Below are 21,531 nucleotides of genomic sequence, written 5' to 3' on the forward strand. Positions count from 1 at the left end.
AGAAAAATAAAATGCAAGCAGATTCATCAAATATACGTTCAGTAACATTCATTTCTCTTACGGGGCTCTCAATCTTGGTATTTTGAAACAAAACAGCACAAGCTCTTTTTGAAGTTCCTATTGGTAATTTTTTTTGAAGTGGTGCCTTGTGGTTTACTGAAATATAAAAAATGTCTTAATATTGAAATGTACATTCAAAAAAAACATACTTAAACTTAATGCAAAGTAATCACTCCAGCCTTTGAAAGCTAATTCTGCAACTACGTCGTCTCCGAACCAGAAGCCGGTGCTGAAAATGGTCCCTGGACGTAAGGGCCAGACAAATGCATTATGTGCATCTACTTCGCCCATCACACGTGAAGGAACCAAATGTAACGGAAATAAGCGTGTTGCCATCACAGGCGGCTGGAAATGAGTGACCTTTAACTGCTAACAAACAGCAGGCTTTCTACTGGGCATACTGGTGCTTTAAATGTCAGACTCACAACATGGGAAATTACATCTATTACATAGCCTGTGGTCAGCACATAGCCAAACACACTATCACACAAATAAACCCTTTCCACTAAACTAATTACTGAAGATGGCCGAGCGTCATCAAAAAAATAACACTCAAACGCCTTACTCCTGATTCACTAACACGTTCCATCTAATGTAAGCTGTACGGCCGCTTGTTGTATACATCTGAAAAAGAAACGCTACGGAACATCGTGGAATTTCCAGCACAAAACAAAGAAAGCATGTATTTCATGCAATTTATACTTTTTATATAGGATGAAAAGTTACTAGTCAGATCAAGTTAGGACTACAGCGCAGAGGACAACCCGGAGCCCCGTATCAAGCACCTTCTGGCATCAGATACCTGGATTAAAGCTCACATGGAACCGCAGCCTTCCACATACATACGCTTTACATACGCGGCACAAATGTAGCAGGTTCCGTTACATGTGTTGCAGATTTTGGTGAATGGCGGTGACCCTACTGCATGACTGGATTTGCGCCGGGGCATACAGAGAGTAAGGGAGGCCGGAGCAAGATTCCTTATAAACGGATCATCCGTTGCACGTTTAACCATTAATTGGTGAAAAATCATCATAGCGTTTTGCTCACAAATTTGGAGACAGACCGTCCACTTCCTATTTCCCTGAATATCTGGCGAATAGTTTTTTCCTCCCTTTTATGCCCATAAGAGAAAGATAAATTTTCGTTCTAGTTTTGCCACCTTTTGTCACACACCTCAGCCAGCCTGTGCTAAAAGCTTTCCTTTACTCTTCAATCAGATCTTTCCAAACCACAGAAAACAAGGTATAACGGGTTTAAATAAATGATGTTAAGAGGCTGTGAAGGAGACATTGCCCCTTTAACATTATCACAGCCCGATCTGCTCCCAATCACGGGGGGGGGGTACCTCAATTCCAGCTCATTACAGTTAACATACAGGACACTGTTTGTACCAAAGTTTGCTAACAGAAGACTAATTGCATGTTATAAACCATAGAGAGCTTAACAGGTAAAGAAACAAATTAGGTATTCCTATGAAAGGGCAAACGAAGCCCCTGTAAACACATTTTGACCCAACAAGGTTTAGCAAAACAGAACACTACCAGATTCACCAAGTTGCTTTCCCAAACTAACTGTCCGGAGCCACCGGTAAATAAATAAATATACTGGCCAGTCCGTAACGCAAACCGAGCATTGGATAACCATTGTTCTTGGCTTTAGTTTGTTAGACAAACTATCAATATAATAAGATTGGCCTTAACTATGGTGAAGTTAAGAGAAATGTATGTAAAACTGCATATTTACTCAAAAAAATTAAAACAAATAAAATTTAAAAAAAAAAATATATATATATATATATATTTTTTTTTTTATATTCCAAGTTTAGTAGGAGCTTGCAGAATTACACAGGATCTGTTCAAAGAATTCCCTTCCATATCGAAACAGAGTTTAAAAAGCAGACATGAAGAGGACAGAGGGGGTCTAGGAAGAAGATACCCCGGCCTTGGGTTTGGGGATGCTTTTTTTTTTCTCTTAAACTTGGCTGTTGCATTTGTTAGGTTTACAGCCCTTTTAACAGAACAGTCACATTTCTGCTGATTAAATCTGCTTTTTTTATGGGGCTGTTGAAAGAGCAGAGATAGAGGTACAGTCAGCATTTTTACGACGCTGTAACTCCGTTTTATCCAGTAATATTTTAGGCGAAAAAGAAATGCTGTCTGTTTTGCGGCAAGAACCGAACGCCAGGTAAAGGATGGGAGACGATCGATTAAACACCTATAAGAGGGTTTCATACCACGGGATGCATCATTTCAGCAAATATCTTGGCGTGACGATCACGTGGGTCAGTTAGGCTTATTTCATATGACTAAAATGAAAAGGCCAATATTGGAAAGCGAGATGAATACAATTCATGAATACCGGTGATGCAATGGGGTTTCCCAACATTTAAAGCATAACAAAAGCCAATGATAACGCATTGACAGTCCAATATATAAATAAAAACATGAACGCACAAAAGGTCTACCTAATGCGAGTGTTAATGTCCAACACCAAAGAGTGTTAAGAAATAGACGATTGTAATAGCACCCCAACACCCCAATTTCCAGAAAAAAAAAGAAAAAAAAAACAAGTTTCCATGAATTTTCCATCTATAAGCAAAACAACTCAGTGATTCCTAATTAAATTTACAACTCCCATTTGTAGATACATTTAGAAGATGTATAGATTGCATACGTGAGTGAGGACGCTTAGCGTGTGATCCTTTGGGATGCAGCGTAGCCAGCTGCGTACAACGCATGGAACTTGAAGGCTCGTGTTAGATATTTGTCAGCAATAAGACGGCTAAGGGACCCAGCAGTCTCCTTCCTCTCGCACGTCGTCTTCTCAACCACTCTGGAGAGCTACATTTAGTACATTGCACTCCTCGGGCCATTCCTAATCCGTCCCGTCTTCTTACAGTCATATCCGTCGGTACTCTTGGTGACAAACTGAGCGGTACGTTTCTACCCTACAGCACCTCAACCGCTGCTTTCTCTCACCGCAGCCAACAATACGGAAATTAAACTTGCTACGAGTGGGTGTCATGGCAAATAAGGTTTATTAACAGCTACGGCAGAAAAAGAATGAAGGAAAGAAGAGTTTCTTTAATTCTGCCCAGAAAGGTCTCCGGCTACATGGTCATTACAAGCCGTGAAGAACGCAGTATTAAGGTGAAAATGAAACCTGGGCTCAGTCATGACTCAGAAGACGCTTTTCCGACAGCGTGAAAAATGAACCAACTTCAGGCCACAAAACGCACGGTTTGATAAACATTTAACCATGTGCATGCCACAGGGATGAAACAACCCTCACTGCAGAACTCCTGTGAACATTTTATAACAGATCTCAAAGGAAAAGTCGCTGAGCTGCTAAACGGTTTAATCCCGAACCTGGCTGCTGGGGGGGGGGGATCCTCCTGGATCTGAAACACGAGCGCATGGAAGCCACGCAGCTGCGCTACCCAGAAGTTTTAGTTGGAGATAAATATAGAGAGGAAGTTACAGTGTGCGCAGCCTCCTGATTCTAAGACAGGAATGATAAAGGTATCTAACTTCAGAAAAAACAAGTATTTGTAACAATTTGACATTTTTTTAACTTTTAAAAGGGAATTCTTACCAGAAAATGGTTTCCTTGTTACTTTCCAGTAGGTGCTACTGGGAGTGACATTGGAAAAAAGTCTTTCAGTTTGCCCAGCTCAACAACGGGTGGCCCCACAATGTGACAATCTTATCAGCTGTCCGCACTACTTTTCTAGCAAAGTTTTGATGACAAAGTAGCCCCCCCACCCCAAACACATCCCAGGCTCCCCCAACAAAATGTTTTACAGGCCACCAAAGGCAAGTGTACAAGTCCCTCCAAATCACTATGACCAGCAAGCAAGGAACCGGCAAATTCCATGAGCGGCGGTAAGGGCCAGACTCAGATACTGGTGGCTAGTCTAGACTCCACAAATAATATTTTTAATGGATGTTGCAGTGCATTTTGGTTGAAATGCAATTAATATGTGCTTTGCTTAGTTCAAAAAGGCTTCTTATACAACTCTACCTCCTGCAGTATTAATAAGGAATCTTCTTGCACAATTCCAGTTGCACTCCATGAAGTAGCAGCCAACCACAACAGGGTTCAGATGGCACACGTGTGACTGGCAACTATTTTTCCTACTGAGCATGTGCAAGAAGTGTATTGTGGTATGGGGGGTTTGATGACACCGAAGAACTACATACAGTATTTATAGAAGGCCTGCACCTATTTGCATGCAGCGAAACACACACCGGACTCTAAAATGCATTTAACATGAAAATCGGGATGAGTCATAATATAAACCTTACCACAGCCAAAGTAAAACATATAGCCAGATTATCTTCATATCACATATTAATGCCAAAGGGGCAAAAAATATACACCGACATGATTCCAAATCTTAATCCATCTAGACCTGGGCTGCAGCCCTCCAGCTGCTGCAGGACTACATCTCCCATACTCCTCAGCCAGCCTCTTAGCATTATGGGAAATGTAGTTCTGCAGCAGCTGGAGGGCTGCAGGTTAGACACCCCTGATCTAGACAATTTTTATTTTTTGGGATAATAAATTCATCCCATGTAAAACCTGCAGTCTTTTTTTTATCATGAAAAGGTATTTGCTTGTGGCCCAGGAAAGATTACAACCCGCCAGTGTTTTGCTTTAAGTGTTGCTCTCCAGATATCGCTCGCTCACCGAGGGGGGGGGGTTGCCATTTATCTGCTGGACACTTTGTACTCATCCTGCTCCCGAGAGTTGTCAGAGGGACAAAAGCCTCGATTCATTTTCCGTTGCGGAGAGGAGGCCTCTGTAACCGTGTCCCATCCCTCAGACTGCTTGGCAAGTCACGGAGTATCCGTCTTTAAGTTAAAAAGCGTGTTCTTCATCTTGCTAAGACACTCTTTCCCAGGCTCCCAGAGCAGTAAGTACCACCGAGAGATCACAGTTCCACTAAATCCATCAAGCTATTTAGCGAGCAGGCATGCATAACTAGCCTGCAGGAGAACAATAAGCTATAGTATCTGTCTCATTACAGCAAGTCATATTAATGGCAAGGCGATACACAGAGACAATTACACATTCAGCTAATCCATTCCACCTCATCCAGCGCGGGCGGCCAAATACGTCTTCACGGCAAAAATTGTATTGACAAGGTTACCGGGCGGCTGACAGCAAGGGGAGAATGGGTTTATATATCTCGCGGCACAGCAGCCACTTCCACGGCGTCCTCGAGGTTAGCATAAGCTCATTAGTTAACTGGCCTTGTAGAGCAGCGCAGAACGGCTCCAGGACAGGAGTATCCATCCCTTTAAAAATCTGACGCATCCACACATTTTCTATTCTTTCACTTTTTTTTTTCCTTCTCGTACTGTCAGCATTTTCAATCAAAAACAACTGCCTACAGCACAAGTCACAAAAACAATGTTTTTCAGTCTGGCCAAAGTATTCCACAGGGGGTTCTTCATGCTTCATGCTTCTGTACCCCTTATAGACCAGGGTGGTATTTTTCTTTTTATATCCCCAGATCATTATGTGGCACCTGGAAAGCTATGGAAGTTCATCCGACAGCAATAGAAAGTATCTGAACTTACAATTATGCAGCTTTTGCCTCTTTCCCCACAAACTTCCATTTTTCTGGACTTAAGAGTCCCCTTTTTGAAAAATAAACAAATATTTCTAAATAAAAAAAATACAAACCACTCAAATAATTGCACTAAAACCATATTAGGAGATCACACAGACACAAAAACTACCATTAAAAAGTCTGGGGTCACTTGACTGTTTTAATGGGAATTTCTAGCTGTAAGTATTCTAAAAGTTTTTTTCTAGTGGTCAATACGCATTTTAAACTTAAACTAGCAAACAATGTGCCATTGGAACACAGGAGTGATGGGAGTGATACAGGGCCTCTGTACGTCTACGCAGATATTCTAATAAAAATCAGTGCCAGGGCAGGTCATGAGGTGAGCACAGGAGTATGTGTATGTATAGTGCCAGAGTCAGCGTGTGCGTATGTGTATGTGTGTATATAGTGCCAGAGTCAGAGTGTGTGTGTGTGTGTGTGTATATTGCCAGTCAGTGTGTGTGTGTGTGTGTGTGTGTGTAGTGCCAGTCAGTGTGTGTGTGTGTGTGTGTAGTGCCAGCCAGTGTGTGTGTAGTGCCAGCCAGTGTATGTGTAGTGTGTGTGTGTATAGTGTGTGTGTGCGTGTATAGTGCCAGAGTCAGTGTGTGTGTGTGTGTGTGTGTGTGTGTGTGTGTGTGTGTGTGTGTGTGTGTGTGTGTAGTGCCAGAGTCAGTAAGTCTACTGCATTCTAGTGCCAGATTCAGTGTGTGTATTTTTATATATGTGCAGTGTTGGCCAGCGCGTGTAAGTATATGTTGATGGACAGTGTGTGCATGTGTACAGTGTGGTGTTAGTGTGTATGGTGTTGGGGGGGGGTTGGCTCCAAGAATCAAATGAAATTTGTCATCCCCTGATATAATATCTACGAGTCTTTACATCTGAAATTCTTCCGAACGGAGTATAAAAAAAACCCCAAGAACCTGCCACAGCAGACAATGCTTTAGAGAACAAAGCACCATGAAAGTTAACAATGTCACTAAAAGGCTCATAAGGGAGCAAACTATCAAAAAAGGTAAAGTTATATATATTTTAGAGGTTACAGCAGAGCGGTTTTGTGATTATAGCGTTATTATATAAAAGGAAATCTGCTCACCGGATGCCCCTGAAGTAAAAGAAGTAGGTATTTCAATTTGACACGAATAATTTCTATCGACTTCAAAATGAATATTAAACACCCCACACAACATATAAAAGACATCAACGATGAGGACGCTTAGCTTCACAATAAAACCAATTCACAGCTCACAGAACGCATACAGAATTCATTTGAACGTCACCCATCAGCAACGCAATATTTATGAGCCAGGAGGCGATAGTAAAAGTAAACAAAATAAACACAAAAACAAGGCGTTTGCGGTAAAACGTTAGCAGCCAAAACAATTTGGATTCTGAAATTTCCCCCAAGACTGCCCAGGAGTCCTGTGTAATAAGACCTCTAGTATTTAAGGCATAGGTGACTAAATCTAAAGTACAGAAGGTAAGTTTGTTTCAAAGGAGGAGATATGTTAGAACAAGATATCAATCTAAAAGTAGAGGGTTAGACATACATTTAATGTAATGACATTTTTTTCTTTACTAGTGTGGCATGTAAATGGAGCAGCCTCCCAGCAGAAGAGGTAGAAGTTAATACAGAATTCAAACATGCATGGGATAGATTTATGCCTAAAACAAGACCTAAGACTAGTTTAGGTCTACATCTTCACATCAGCAAAAACAGGCAAACTAGACGAGCAAAATGGTTCTTATCTACTGTTAAATTCAATGTTTCTTTAATTCTATAGTAATTTTTGGCCACTTATCACAGACTAAAGAAAAAGTTATTTCTTGGGATTAATCCAAAAAATAGATACATTTTATTAATATAAGGTCACACAATTAACACAAAGTAGTGCGACTAGGAGAAAAAGGGACACGGAAGCAGTCAGCGGAGAAGGTAGGGAGACATTCAGAGGGAGCGTGAGAGACCATGAGAGCAACAATGAATGAACCAAAAAGAAATTAAAGATTTATTCAAGTTGTTTTTGGTCAATTTGTGTGAGTCTAATAATAATAACAACGAAAAAAGGTGAGGGGGGAAACGATGTGGAACAGCACCCTTAAGCACCATGTTCTATACGTGTTGTGCAGGTCTAGTGATGAGCATGGCCCACAACAGCAGTGATTAGAAGAAGAACAATCGAAGGGCCAGGAGACAATGCATCTCCTTTAACATATTGGTTCATAGATGGGTCTATTACAGGCGGTGTAACAAATTACTGAAACAGATGTGTTCATTGCCGAGACTCCACGCTATGGGCTTGGAGCTGAGTGGCAAGTTTGTTTCCCATCTCTCCGTCCAACTACAATCACACTGCATCGGTCAAGGATTCCTTACGTTTTTGTACTTATACAACTATTACACTCCTCATTCACTTAAGGGGAAAGTGTGATTTGTAACCTAGACATCACTACAGGTTAGGCAGGTTCATTCTCAGCAAGTGTCTGCAACAAAAACTTGGCTGCACCTGTAAACTGTATGGTTATCAGTAAGATCTTGTATACATTATACATGGTCAGCTCAGCCACTCAAGCTACAGAAACTGACCAGCGAAGGGAGTTAAAACCAGAACCCTCCTGCCAGTTACCCCCTTAAGTTAACAAAACCCAAAGATGGTCTGTATAAATTATACCCACAAAATTAGACGCTTGGACCCTTTAAAGGAATCGGTATAACTAAAGGTTGCCAAAAAAGTGCGGATTCAACAGTAAAGAGTTAGAGAAGGCTACAATTGTACAGAAAGCGATGGGTACAGTAATGGGTACATTTACATGTGTTCAGAATTACTTAAATGTGTTTGGAATTCACCAAAGTATCGATTTAGAAAGCAAGGAACCAATAGTTGCCAAGAGTTACGTCGCCAATACCTGTAGATGCTTTTACCCCGATCCCTGCACTCCATGGTGGTATAGATAACGGGCCGTAAAGGAAACCTCAACAATCAATCATGTCTACTAGAGTAAAAGAGCTCTGAATCGGTTTCTGGTCTCTGACCTCGATCTTAAAAGGAAAACTGTTTTATGGAGCCCTTTAGATGAACAATAGCCCTGTGATTGCCATTTGAGAAACAGGTCCTTCACAGGGTATACAGCCTTTACATGCTGTACGTTATTATTAACACCTTACTAAAGGGACATTGCGCAATCTCATGCACTTTAAAACATATGATAACTGAGAGGTCCCTTCCAATAGCAAGGGATGATTATGATGCAGAATAGCCCTGTCCCCTGCTAGATTCCATAGGATCTGTGGGGTCCGATCTACCTACTGCCACTCAGCACCACCACTAACAAAGCAGGCGGGCACGCTGATCGCATCGGGGTACTTTCATGCCACTAGTTAGCTGGAGGGGGTGGGAAGCTGCAGCTTGTCCCTGATTTTTGTACTTTTCACATACAAAGAGTACATTTAAAGTACCTTTATAAGCATTGGCTGCTTAGTGGGCACCCAGGGCACCTTCAACAGAACGAGGTGAACATATTTATCCCGCCATTAAAATGATTGAGTTGTTATCAGTATGGGTCACAATATGCGGAGGATTTCATAACACTAAGCGCCAGCACAATAAGCACATACATGCGATAAGCTAGCGCAGGTCTCCACAACCCTCAATGCCCAGCCAGCTGCTAAACACCCCCTGATAGCCACAACATCCACCCGTGTAAGCGACCGGGCCCAAGTCCCTCCGCGGCCTATTCCACTCACCACTCCGTCTATCTGCACTTGTTTCACCGCAAGTTCTGCAGCAGGGGTGGTAGCAGCAACTGCTGGTGTGCCGGTTTCTCTGCGAGACGCCATGTTTCTGCAGCAAGCAAGAAAGAGAGAACACGCGCGCCGGAAACAGGAAGTACTGATGGGAAATAGAAATACATCACTTCCTTACTGGCTGTGGTAGCTTCCGTGAACGAGCGGCCGCCATGTTTACTGTGGGAAACCGCCCACTTTTCAATAGTTTTTCAATTTCTTTTTTGATTATGGCTAAGTAAGAAATTAATTACATGAGTTCCGGGATGATACTTTTTAAATGTCTAAGTAACGAATATCTGTACTTCTTTTATACCAGAATATAAAGATTTGTCTATCTGTACAAATAAATAAAATGTGAGACATGTATTTGACAATGTGATGTGTTGGTACATACACCTCACCTATACATAAGATCATTCTTAACGATAAGGCGCATAACCTTGGATATTAATATTAATTTAGTAGTCCGTTAAGATTCCATTGTGATGACTTGCTAAAAGGTGGCATCCAAATGGTTCTGAATATTCTTAAGTCACCTTTATTCATGCAGGGGATTTAACTTATTATAGCAAAAAAGAAAAGATCCAATGTTAATGCTCGGATACAGACGGGAAGCTTATTTCAAATTAGGAGAAATGTTAGAACAAGAGGTCATAATCTAAAACCACAGGGTCAGAGGCTTAGATGTAATATAAGGAAGTTTTACTCTACCGAGAAAGTGGTAGATAAGTGGAACAGCCTCCCTGCAGAAGTGGTAGAGGCTAACATGTGAGGGAATTTAAACATGCATGGGATCCTGAATCTAACACCATATTAAGGACAGAAATTCTATGTTTCCATAAATCCTCTCCAGGCAAGGCGGCCGTGGGATGCTGTCCATTCACTCTGAGACTGGAATAAACACCTGGAGACAGAGGCAAACCATGAAGATCCCCCGGTATGCTTATACATTATACTGTATAATTATGTAATGTACATATATAACCTATAATTTATACACATACCCATACCAGGATTTCTGCCCCAGTCTCAGGGTTAAGGGGCAGATTCTCCGAGTCACGCTGTCTGGAGCAGACGCCTTCCTCTTCTGCATTGTTGCGATCATATCTTAGACTTCCAGTTGGTATTTCCGCTACTGGTATGTAATGGTATGTAATACCTGCTTGATTGTAGGTGTATCAAAATCTCAGGGTCAGCTCATTTAAACATTTCCCAGGTGTGAATATCACATGATTTTTGAACTTTAAAATGATATAGTTTTAATATTAAGTTCTCTGGCGCAGTTTGTGAAAATGTAGCTAATGATAACCCCCAACCAAGTAATTAATTAAAACTATACGGGGGGATTCCTAATTATCAGCCAGTTGACAATAAAGAAGTTGATAAGTGTGATCAGCACAGAAAAGTTAAAATGAATGATAAAGAATATAAAAGCAACGAGGAGATGGAAATATCGAATATAACCAGAAAATCGGGGATGGAAAGAGATAGTGGAAACAGCGTCCAGATTGAAGAACTGGGAGGATGATGAAGACTATAGAGAGAAATTGCCGTAACATATTTCTGTAAGCTCTGACAGCTTCTGATGAAGGCAGCGAGCTTCCTCGTGAACCTAGACACCAAAAGGTGCATGTGCTCCATTAGTTACAGTGTTTCACTGCTATTGCTACCGTGGCAGCTACTTACCCGATCAGTCACCTAGTGATGTTAGCATGACAAAGCGGCAATGTTGGACCTGTAAAAGTAGGTGCTGAAGTTTTTGCCTGGGCTGGTCGTCTTAAGGGTCTCCTTAACCTGGCCATTGTCCCTACTGCCTGTAAAAGTGGGGCAGCTACCCAGTACAACGGGCAATGTCCAAAAATCAGGATCTTCCCACATGAACCAGGACTGTTGGGATGTATGGAAATGGATGGGCAGCGTTTTTTGCGTGTTTGTATCATTATCTTTTATTTATATAGCGCCAACAATTTACGCAGCGCTTAATACAATACATACATACATAAGGGGTATAACAACACGAGAATTGACAGACTAAGACAAACCGATATATTAGGTGGAGAGGCCCTGCTCGCAAGCTTACAATCTAGAGGGAATGGGGTGACAAACACAAGGCACAGAGAAAGGGTGAGAGGTAGTGTGGTGGTTTTATCAATGACAAGGAAATTCTAGCAGCTCAGATGGTGCGGCTTCTCTGAAGAAGTGAGTTTTGAGATGTTTCTTGAATGTTGGGAGGGAGGGTGAAAGCTGAAGGTTCGGTGGAAGTAGATTCCAGAGATATGGGGGCAGCCCGAGTGAAATCTTGTAGACGGGAAAAGGAAGAGGTGATAAGTGAGGAGGAGAGCCTTAGCCCATGGGAAGAACGTAAGGATCGAGTAGGGGAGTATTTGCTTATGAGGGCAGAAATGTATGTAAGGACTCTACTGTATCCAAATTCTAATCTTGTAAGCTACAAAAGTATTTTGAAGATGATGCATAACCTTTTGCAGCCTCGAGTGTAATCAATATCGGTTTTATTCAGCGAATATATTTTGTGGAAGGATATTCTTCTCAGAAGCAAATTCACTGTAAGCAGCATCAGCACGACCCATTATCCTGTACCGAGCGTAACAAATGATTATTTTTCAGAATAACTTCCTTCAAGGTCTGAGAACATAATATTGACTTTACGAGCTCTAAGAAGATTTTTTGTGCACTTTGAGAAATCTGTATGAGTTTTAAAAGAAGTTAGAATATTCTCGGCACATGTGAGAGAATATCGGTGAAATCAGCACCTATTTTATATAAAACCCTGCCTGAATTGCTGTTCCTTCACATGTATGTGCCTGTGTTTGCAGCAGATCATATAATATATAAATATTATAATTGTATTCTGCATGTTAGCTGATTTGGGAGATGGAAATCAGGGGAGGGGGTCGCCCCATTTAACTCTTTCAGATCCCTGTGGCCGTTAATGCATATGTCATACTAATAAAGTTAAAGCCTTGGAGCTTTCAAGGAGCCAAGTCATCCTGGCACCTACAGTTTTTTCTGCTAGACACGAGCCGGCTCTATATAGAGCCAATTTATGTATACAGCAATAGAGACGCCTTTTAGTATGGACTGGTGGGAGGCGTGAGCTCAGTGGGGTCAGCTAATGTCACATTACCCAGTAGTAGTAGTAGCGTGACACATCCTGGATTTTGTATAGCAGGCACCTGCATGTAAAACAAATTTAGAGTAACAGCTAAAGGCTTGAGGAAATCACTGGAACTGGCTAACATGAGTCTACCATATGCAAAACATTAAACGGGCATGTAGTCCATGCTCTTCTCAGCTCGTTTGAGCGGGGCCCTCCTCACCTGTTGTCTCTGTAAGTCAATTTGTTATGTTACATACTACTTGTTATGTCCTGTCTACCCATTGTACAGCGCTACGGAATTTGATGGCACTATATAAAACAATAAATAATAATAATAATAAAGGCAGAACGTAATAAAGGAATATTTATTATGAACAAAAAAAATAGTCACAGTGCATACAAAAAACACCCCCTGTCTTGTGGAAACATATCAGTCAAAATAACTCATTTTAATTTTATTGTCCCTCCTATGCTCGCCACAGCAATAATTCTTGTATTTATGAATTTCCTGTAGATTATGAAGTCCATAGATATGTCACACTTGCTACTTATGACTGAAAACCACAGACTTTACAATTTCTTTCAAATGGCCATACCATCTCTACCGGGTAGCAAGCCCATGAATGCACTACACAAGTTGGCGTGACACATGAAGACATCATCCCAATTATGAAGTATGGTGGAAGGAGCATAAGTATTTTGGGCTGCTTTTCTGCCTTGGGGCAGTCTATAAAAGTATCATTTAGTATAATGTCAGGGTGGTCTTCAAGCAGAAGTTCAGTAGAAGTTGGGTGATGCAGCAAGTAAATCTACTACAGAATGGTTTAAAAAAAAATCCGCTTTTTGGAGAGAGTCAGAACCTTAACCCATTAGAAATGCTGTGAAATGAACTCAAGAGACTCGGTCACACTAGACGTCCTAGAAATATGGCTGATCTTAAGAAGTTCTGTAAGGAAGAATGGTCCAGAATGTTGTTCAAAAGGGTTCACTTGTTTTTTTCCACCAGCACGGTTAATATATAATGGATGTGTCCAATAAAAACATGAAAGAGTATCATTGTTTGTGTGTTATTAGCTTAAGCACATTGTGTTTGTCTATACTTGTGAATTAGATGTAGAACAGATCACATTTTAAGAACAATTACTGCAGAAAACCAGGTAATTCCAAATAAACCATTACCGACGAGTTTGAGTAGCATATCATTTTTGAAAGGATTGAGCAATTAATGTTACAGAATAATGTTTCGAGAAAAAATAAAGCATTTTAAATAGTACTTTTCTAGACTGCAGAACCCATTTCTAAGTAGCTAATGATAGCATTGAATGGGATGAAAATGACAGCACATCAGTACTCCTAATACACACAGGACTTATTGTCTGAAAAATGTCTCCACAACGAGGATACACTTCTGTATATTGATGAGGAGCTGCTCAGGAGGAGTGTCTGCCTACATACAGATTACTTGGAAATCGTACACCCCAGGGAGTTACTGAAGTGTCTCGTGCACAGCTCAATTTTATTTCAACATATTCCATGCATACACACAGGATAACCTCTTATTATATGTGGAACTGCACCCTGGGTAAAAACAAAGAAGGTTTCATTTTATGATTTTCTATGCAGTATAATACAAAAAACCCATAAATTATTTTTGACTAGCTTTGAGAGGAAAGGAGGTAGACAGAAGTTTCCTCCATAGCCTAAACTTGGGTCCCTTGCATTTTGATGCGATTTCAGGAGACAGTTTGTGAGGTGAGTGAGAAGAGCGGGAGAGAGGTCAGGAGAGGAATAGAGGATTAGCGCGTCATCAGCATCGTGGTGGCATTGGAATGCAATGATGATGAGTTTTCCAAGAGGAGACATGAAGATGGGGTATTTTAGGGTTCCCAAGCAGGCCCAGGCTGGCCACTCGCCAATAACACCCCATACTTAACCTTACTGACACTCCAGTGGCAGATCAGGTCCTGTTGTGTGGTTGCACATTGTAGTAACTTGTGCAATTTGTTGCCCGCTGGCCTTAAAGCTCCAGCCCCACATTTTACCCTCAATCCAACCCTGGTCCTAAAGCACATCCAGGGCCGGCCCAAGACAAAATGCCACCTGGGACAAAGTTTAAAATGCCGCCCTCCCCCATTATCTACCCTTCCTCTCCCTGCCCCCCCCCCACTTACCTTTCATTAGTCCTGCGGTGAGTCTCCCTGCTCGGTCTCAGCGCTGGCTTGTAATGCTGAGCGCCGGAAATGACGTCATCTTCCGGCGCTCAACATTACAAGCCGGCACCGAGACCGAGCTAGAGGGCTCGCAGAGGAGAGAGAGAGGAGCGCTCTCTCTTCTCAGCTTTAAAAAAAAAAAAGAAAAAAGGGCTTGGGGCAAAGTGCCGCCCCTTCAAAAGTGCCGCCTGGAGCGGTTGCCCCACTCGGCTCCATTGTCGGGCCGGCCCTGAGCACATCAAAGAAGAACAGTAGTGGAGAAGAACTAGTATCACCAAAGGCGATACTCGTCCAGTCAACGAGGTAGGATTTCAGCCAGGAGAGAGCCGTGTCGTGAGTGCCATGAAAATAAACAATTTGGAGGAGATGATCAACAGTTTCAAAAGCTGCAGAGACCTCGGAGAGCAGAGGCAATGAAAAGTGACCATTTGTCTTGGTGGTGAGGCGATCATTAGCAAGATGTTCTATGGGGCTTCAGGGACATATTTGTCTAAGCAGCGTACATTTTTTTCCTCTGTCTGCCATGATGAACATGATGTTCTACTGGAGGGAGTAGCAGGGAGTATAGGAGGCATGGAAGGGATAAAACACGTTTAGAGATGGACAGGTTTCCATGGCATAGCGCAATGACCCGCACTCTGCCAGTTTAGCTGACCTTCAGCCCAATTCTAGCCCTATCTATAGACCAGTCCAGTGCATTCACCAAAAGGACTGCACAGATAACCCAGAAAAGAAACCCAGAATGTGACGGCTGATCAGAACCCTTCGGCCCATCCAGTCGGCCCACTTTTCTTAATGTAGAGCCTCTGACCCCAATCGGTCCTTGGTCCCGTCTTCCATTAGTCTTCCAGCACTTTACAAGCAAAACTGAATGTGTCCCACAATGTTTAACAAAAGTGCCCCAGAGGTGTGAGATTCTGCATTAATTAACACAGATTAAAACTGGCCTCTGACAGGAAGCCGGCCCAAACCGCCCGTTCTAAGTAACCACGCAGGGGTCACATCTGTCACGGACCGTGCAGTGCGCGGGACTCACTCTAGATGGCGGCAGAGCGCACACACCGAGATCACGTGACACGCGACGTCACTTCCAGCCCTTCATTCCCATGCGCTATCCGGTGTGGGTGCTCTGGTTCGGTCACGTTGGTTACCCCGGGAGCGTTGGATGAGGTGACCCTAACGCCATGAAGATCACTCGTCAAAAGCACGCTAAAAAGATCCTGACTCTTTACCGGTACAGCTTCCGCTTCCGGGAACCGTACCAGGTGCTGCTGGACGGGACTTTCTGCCAAGCGGCTCTAAAGAACAAGATTCAGATCAAGGAGCAGCTGCCGAAGTACCTGATGGGGGAGGTGCAGCTGTGCACCACGAAGTGAGTGCGGCGCTTTACCCTAGCGTTACACTGTACGGCTGCGGACTGCCACTCTCATGATGCACAGCCCAGAGTGCCAGCCAGTGAGCGATGCTCCTTATCGCACGGGCATTGCAAACGATAGGAGCACTACTCTCAACATGCTCAGCCTGCATTTGGGTTGGCTCAATGTCATGGGAGTGGGAGTTCACTTGTGCAGAAATGGCAGAGGCAGTCAATTACTTTGCAGAATATGTATTTGCATTAGATATGCGAAAAGCACTTTTTATAACTAGTTCTGCTGCCTGAGTGTCATGGGAGTCATCAGGGTTATGTAGCTTCTAAGCTCAGGAGGTATGACTTGTTCTAATAAATGCAGATGTAGGTGAAGTTTCCTGGCCCTGGTGGCCCCTCTGCGACTTCTTTAATATGCATTCTAACAGTGAAGCTGCACTCCTGTTATGTGAACGTTATCGCCACTGATTGGGCAAAAACAGGTGCACACAGAGCTCCGCCCAGAGCGTTTGCCAGTCCCGCCCCGGAGGTGAGTGTATCCCGCGCAGGGAGGTTTGTTCGGCTGAACCCGTCTCCTGCATGGAAACTACACGGGGGGGGGGGGCTGTGAAAATGGCAAATGTGTATTGGAGGGGGATTCTCTAGATGCACCCTTCTAAAAGAGACGCCACAAACATTTTAAGGGACCGGCGTGCATATGATGGCTGGAGTGTCCCTTTAAATGCTCCGCTCCTACTAGTATACGAGCCCTAGCCTGAGTCCGCTAGTCTTACTGCTCATCTCTGGAGTTATACTACACGCTTTACGATTAAATGCCCACGGAGCACCATTACTTTTGTCATCTTTAGTTAACAATTTATAAAAATTAAGCATTACGCGTGAAATTAAACTGTGTGTTAACTTAGGGACCAAGGAGGTGCTTATAGTGGATATCGTTTAGAACGCATATTAAAGGGACCCTCCCGCCACCGCGTGCGCTTTAATGCGCGTGACAGCCGATGGCTCCCTTTAAAGGCTGCGTTGTGTCCCCCTTGTAAAAGCATAAATGATTCTGCAGAACCCCAGAACTCTGATGACAGAGACCTCCTCAAGTTCAATGGTGGCACCACAGAGGAGCTAGGGGGTCTGCCGCTTATACCTAAGGTAAGAGTTGGTTTTTTTTACACGCATACAGCTGGTTTAATGCTTTTTTCCCACCCAATACCCCTGTTTGACACAACTGCTTGTCTTTAGAGCACCGGCTTCATTCGAAGTGACTCATAGTTGCTAAACATTCTGTACCTCATGTTGAGCAATAAGGATCTACGCTGTTTCTCTGCCCTACAAATAGTACCCCCAAAATAATTGGGTTACAAAGAAGTTGTCCTTCCATATAGGGACATTTCCCCCCGAACATACATAGAGGCTTTGTATAAAAAGCAAATATGGTGGGGGGTCTTATCACCATGGAAACCTGTGGAATGCTCCTGCGTATTGGACAGTCCTATTTGACTCTTGTAAGATTCCTAAAACCTCGCATCTTCATAGCATTAACCATTATTTAACCGGTCGTGTAAGTATTTGGTCTTTAGGAACTGCTTCCATTGGGTTATTGGCATTTTTTATTGTTGTTATCGTTGTATATCGCGCCATCGTATTCCGCCGCCCTGTACTCTGGGTGGACCATTCTGTCCGATGTTATTTATATGCATTTTTTTTTCTTTGTGTTTATCTGGCTTTTTCCTTTTCAGTGCTCTCAAACTGCAGAAAACGTTGAATTATCACAGTGTGTTTTGGAGAGTCCTGCAACCTGCGTATTTAATAATTATTTAAATGCCCGCACAGTATAACCAGTTTAAGGGAAAGCCGTTGCATCTGTGCTGGGTGTAAAATAGAACAGCAATTCTGCTCCCTGTTTTTGGATTGTTTCCCACAGACGTTGTTATCATAGAAAACATAGCGAATCGATATATCTGAGAATCATCTTCTGATCGTGAGCCAGAGATCTGGTCCTTTGAAAACGCATTCCGGGTTTCTGTATTAAAACACAAAACAGAATTGTTTGCTGATAATATTGATTTTTATTTTTTTATGCAGAAGATGTCTGTGAATAAAGCGCTGTGTTGTTTCTTTTCAGCTGCGTTTTAAAGGAGTTGGAATCCTTGGGGAAAGAACTGTATGGAGCTAAATTAATCGCCCAAAGATTTCAAGTGAGGAGCTGTTCTCATTTCAAGAATCCCGTCGGTGGCTCTGCATGCCTTTTATCCATGACTGCGGATAACAACCCACACCATTACTTCATCGCCACGCAGGTATCCGCGGGAAATGTCACTTGGAGACAATTTATTCCTGTTGTTGAGTCGGCAGGGCTGCCTAGCCGCTTGCATTATGTTTTAGCTATCACGAAGCAGGACTAAATAAATCCGCTGATAGTCAGTGGGGTGGGGAGCTCCTCACCCCCCCCCCAGTACCCCATGGCTTACAGAATGTGGATTCGGTGTGAATAGAAGAAAGTAGACAATCTGGTGTGAGTGAAGTTAACAGGTAGTGATGTGTAACAGGAGGCAGATGGCTACTGTCAGCGGTGAAATGTACGACAGGCGAGGGGATGATTTATAGCAAACAATAAGGGGGCCGTTGGGATTCTCTTTGTGGCATTTGTGTGTTAAAGCTAGTTCTTTGTAATTACTGGATCTGTAGTAGTTTCGGATGCCCCTATCATTGTGCTTATATATATATAATATATATATATATATATATATATATATATATATATATATATATATATATATATATATATATATATATATATATATATATATATAATCTCGTATAACCCTGTAGCTTTCCTTGTTGCACGTGTGTTCCAATTACAGAACGTAGAAAAGAAGATACACAAAAAAAAAGCCGTGCTTTAAAAAGGCAGATGCCAGGTTGATACACAAGGGGTGTGCAATGCGTTATACTTTAAAATACCCGCACACCAGGTTCTAGGTCTTCTAGGTCTTCATCTCATTTTGGGATTTATTCACTAAAAGGAGAGTTGTGGTTCCAAGTCTCCAAGTATATAATTGATCATTAAATAAGCGAGGAGACCGAATGAAACCTCACACATTTAACTATACATTATACAGGGCCTGCCAAGCTCTTCCTGAAGCGCGCTGGGGTTGGACCTTCGTAATGTATAGTTAAGTGAGGGAGTTGAGCCCACAACTTTCTGCAAACTCCCCTGTCAGCTCTGCGAGGGATAAATCTCCCTATTCAGATCTTCCCACGTGCTCCAGATGAGACGGAGACCCGTTCTTTTAGTTTAACCCCTAAAGGGCAGAGCTGCATTTTAATGGCTGTTTTCATGTTTCTGTGGTGCTCGTGTTTAGCTGTAATCATCTCCTTTTTGTCTCATTCAAACACCCCATGGGTAGTAGTTTAACTCTTTCCGTGTCAGGATTTTTGTGAAGATACACCGCTAAATTTTTTATATACATTTTTTTGGAACTGGATGGTTGCCTTGATGGTAACGTCACAGAAGAATCATGTTTTACATGTTACCAATTTTTGTTCATTGATATTAATCACATTGTGATAAGTAAGTTGGGCTCCATTGACTTGCATGGTGTTGCTGAATGCTAGGCTTTTTTACAAAAAAAAAAAAAAAAAAATTTAATAACTGCTGGAGGGCCGTTAAATCTGAATCCGTTTGGACATTGTGGACATTCTGAAAATGAACATGTCTCGGCCCCTCTCTCTGTATGCACCGTGATGGTGGAATAGGGACAGCTGTCTTTCTGTCTGTCTCCAACACAGCAAAACACATCCAAACTTTCTATCTGTATGTGAAGCCTCCGGTTCGCTTTATCCCCCATTCCTGGCTTAGGTGTGCTTTGGATGCAGTAACCAATGTTTTCATATTACTCTTCCATTTGTATAGACGGCATAGAATAACTAATCAGATGTTTGAATTAGAGCGGTGTTTCGCTTCTCTATGTGATCAATTTGTTTTGTGCTCCGATATCCGCGTACTGCATCATAATCCTCGGTATAATATGCTAATACCAGCTCCACAAAGCACCGCGTTCCTGCTTAAATGAATAAATAATAATCTCTCTCTGCCTTGTATCGCATTTCTCCTGTGTTTTTAATCCAATGCGAATTCATTATGCGACCCGGAGGATTAGTAAACATGAAAACAGTAAAGGGAATATTAAAAAATGTTCCCGATATATCTCAAACTAAACGTGTGTGTTCTCTGTCGTTTCAGGATCAGGAACTGGCAGCAAAAATTAAGAAAAAGGCAGGCGTGCCTCTGATGTTTATTATTCAGAACACTATAGTGCTTGACAAGCCTTCCCAAAAATCTGTGGCCGCTGTCCAAAGCGGGCAGACCAGTCAGATCATTCCTGAACACCAGAAGCAGAACATCGAGCACCTCAAGGATGAGCAGGAGTTGTCGAAGGCGCCCGAACGCAGAGGGAAGAAACGAAAAAGAGTCAGCGGCCCCAACCCCTTAAGTTGCCTTAAGAAAAAGAATAAGCCGGCAGCTCCTCCGGCCACGTCGGCTTCGGAACAAGCCAAACGCAAGAGGAGAAGGAAGCGCAGTAAAGCAGCAGGGACAGAGGCTTTAAAGGCATCGTAACGTGTCTGAGGACTGAAAACCACATTTGGACAATGACTTTATAATTACTGCAAATGTTATTTTTATATTAAGGGTTTTTTATCTTTCGTTTGATGTATTCATAATTCATTGTGAATAATATACATAACTGGGAAACACTTCTGTGTGTGTGTGTGTGTGTGTGTGTGTGTGTGTGTGTGTGCGCGCGCAAATGTAATTTGTCAACCACCAAGGTTTTACTTAAAAAAGCAGGAATTTGCAGGAGAATTGTAAGAAAGGAGCAAGAAGTGCTGAGCTGGCCCTGTATACAGCCTGTTATGTTTATATAGGGTTAGCTTCTTCTTGTAGGGAAAGATCACTGGGATCGGACCGTTCTGTAATGTAAAGCGAAGTCAGGAGTCTGGGAATCCCATTTAGTGAAGAAACTATAAAATGCCTTATAGTGCATCCGGGGCTGGTTGAGCCAGACTAGGTTCGATTTACATAACAATAAAAAGGAAAGCAGATCGAATGGACATATAATTCATGTTTCAGTTTAGGATGCGTTTTCCCCCTATATAGCAAATTGAATTTTTCATATCCAGATCACACAGCTAGATAGGCTATAAATATTTTTTATGCATGCTAAATCCCGGATGTATGTTTTAACTGTTTACTATACACACAAAAAAAGCAAAACTGATTCTTTGCATCAATATTTCAGTTCCATAAAGTTTTATCAAATCCATAATTTACCGTTTCAGATCTGTATATGAAATGGAAAGATGCATGGGGGAAAA

At 42.3% G+C, this 21,531-nt stretch overlaps 2 protein-coding genes across 2 annotated transcripts in view; one reads left to right on the plus strand and one right to left on the minus strand.

Annotated features, from left to right (window-relative positions):
- The window catches only part of EIF3H (eukaryotic translation initiation factor 3 subunit H), a 54,596-nt gene extending 45,037 nt beyond the window's left edge, over positions 1-9,559 (minus strand). The window contains exon 1 of the mRNA XM_053466583.1: positions 9,426-9,559. Coding sequence (XP_053322558.1) covers positions 9,426-9,518 — 93 coding nt within the window. The 5' untranslated portion in view covers positions 9,519-9,559. The remainder of the gene's footprint in view (positions 1-9,425) is intronic.
- A 6,319-nt stretch (positions 9,560-15,878) lies between these two features.
- On the plus strand, positions 15,879-21,029 carry UTP23 (UTP23 small subunit processome component). Its single transcript, XM_053466615.1, has 3 exons — positions 15,879-16,167; positions 18,278-18,452; positions 20,399-21,029. Exons 1-3 carry the CDS (start codon positions 15,980-15,982, stop codon positions 20,771-20,773), a joined length of 738 nt encoding a protein of 245 aa, XP_053322590.1. The 5' UTR covers positions 15,879-15,979; the 3' UTR covers positions 20,774-21,029.
- Positions 21,030-21,531: the final 502 nt, after the last annotated feature.

This window comes from Spea bombifrons, chromosome 5 (assembly GCF_027358695.1).
Source record: "Spea bombifrons isolate aSpeBom1 chromosome 5, aSpeBom1.2.pri, whole genome shotgun sequence".
In the NCBI taxonomy this organism is placed as follows: Eukaryota; Metazoa; Chordata; class Amphibia; order Anura; family Pelobatidae; genus Spea; species Spea bombifrons.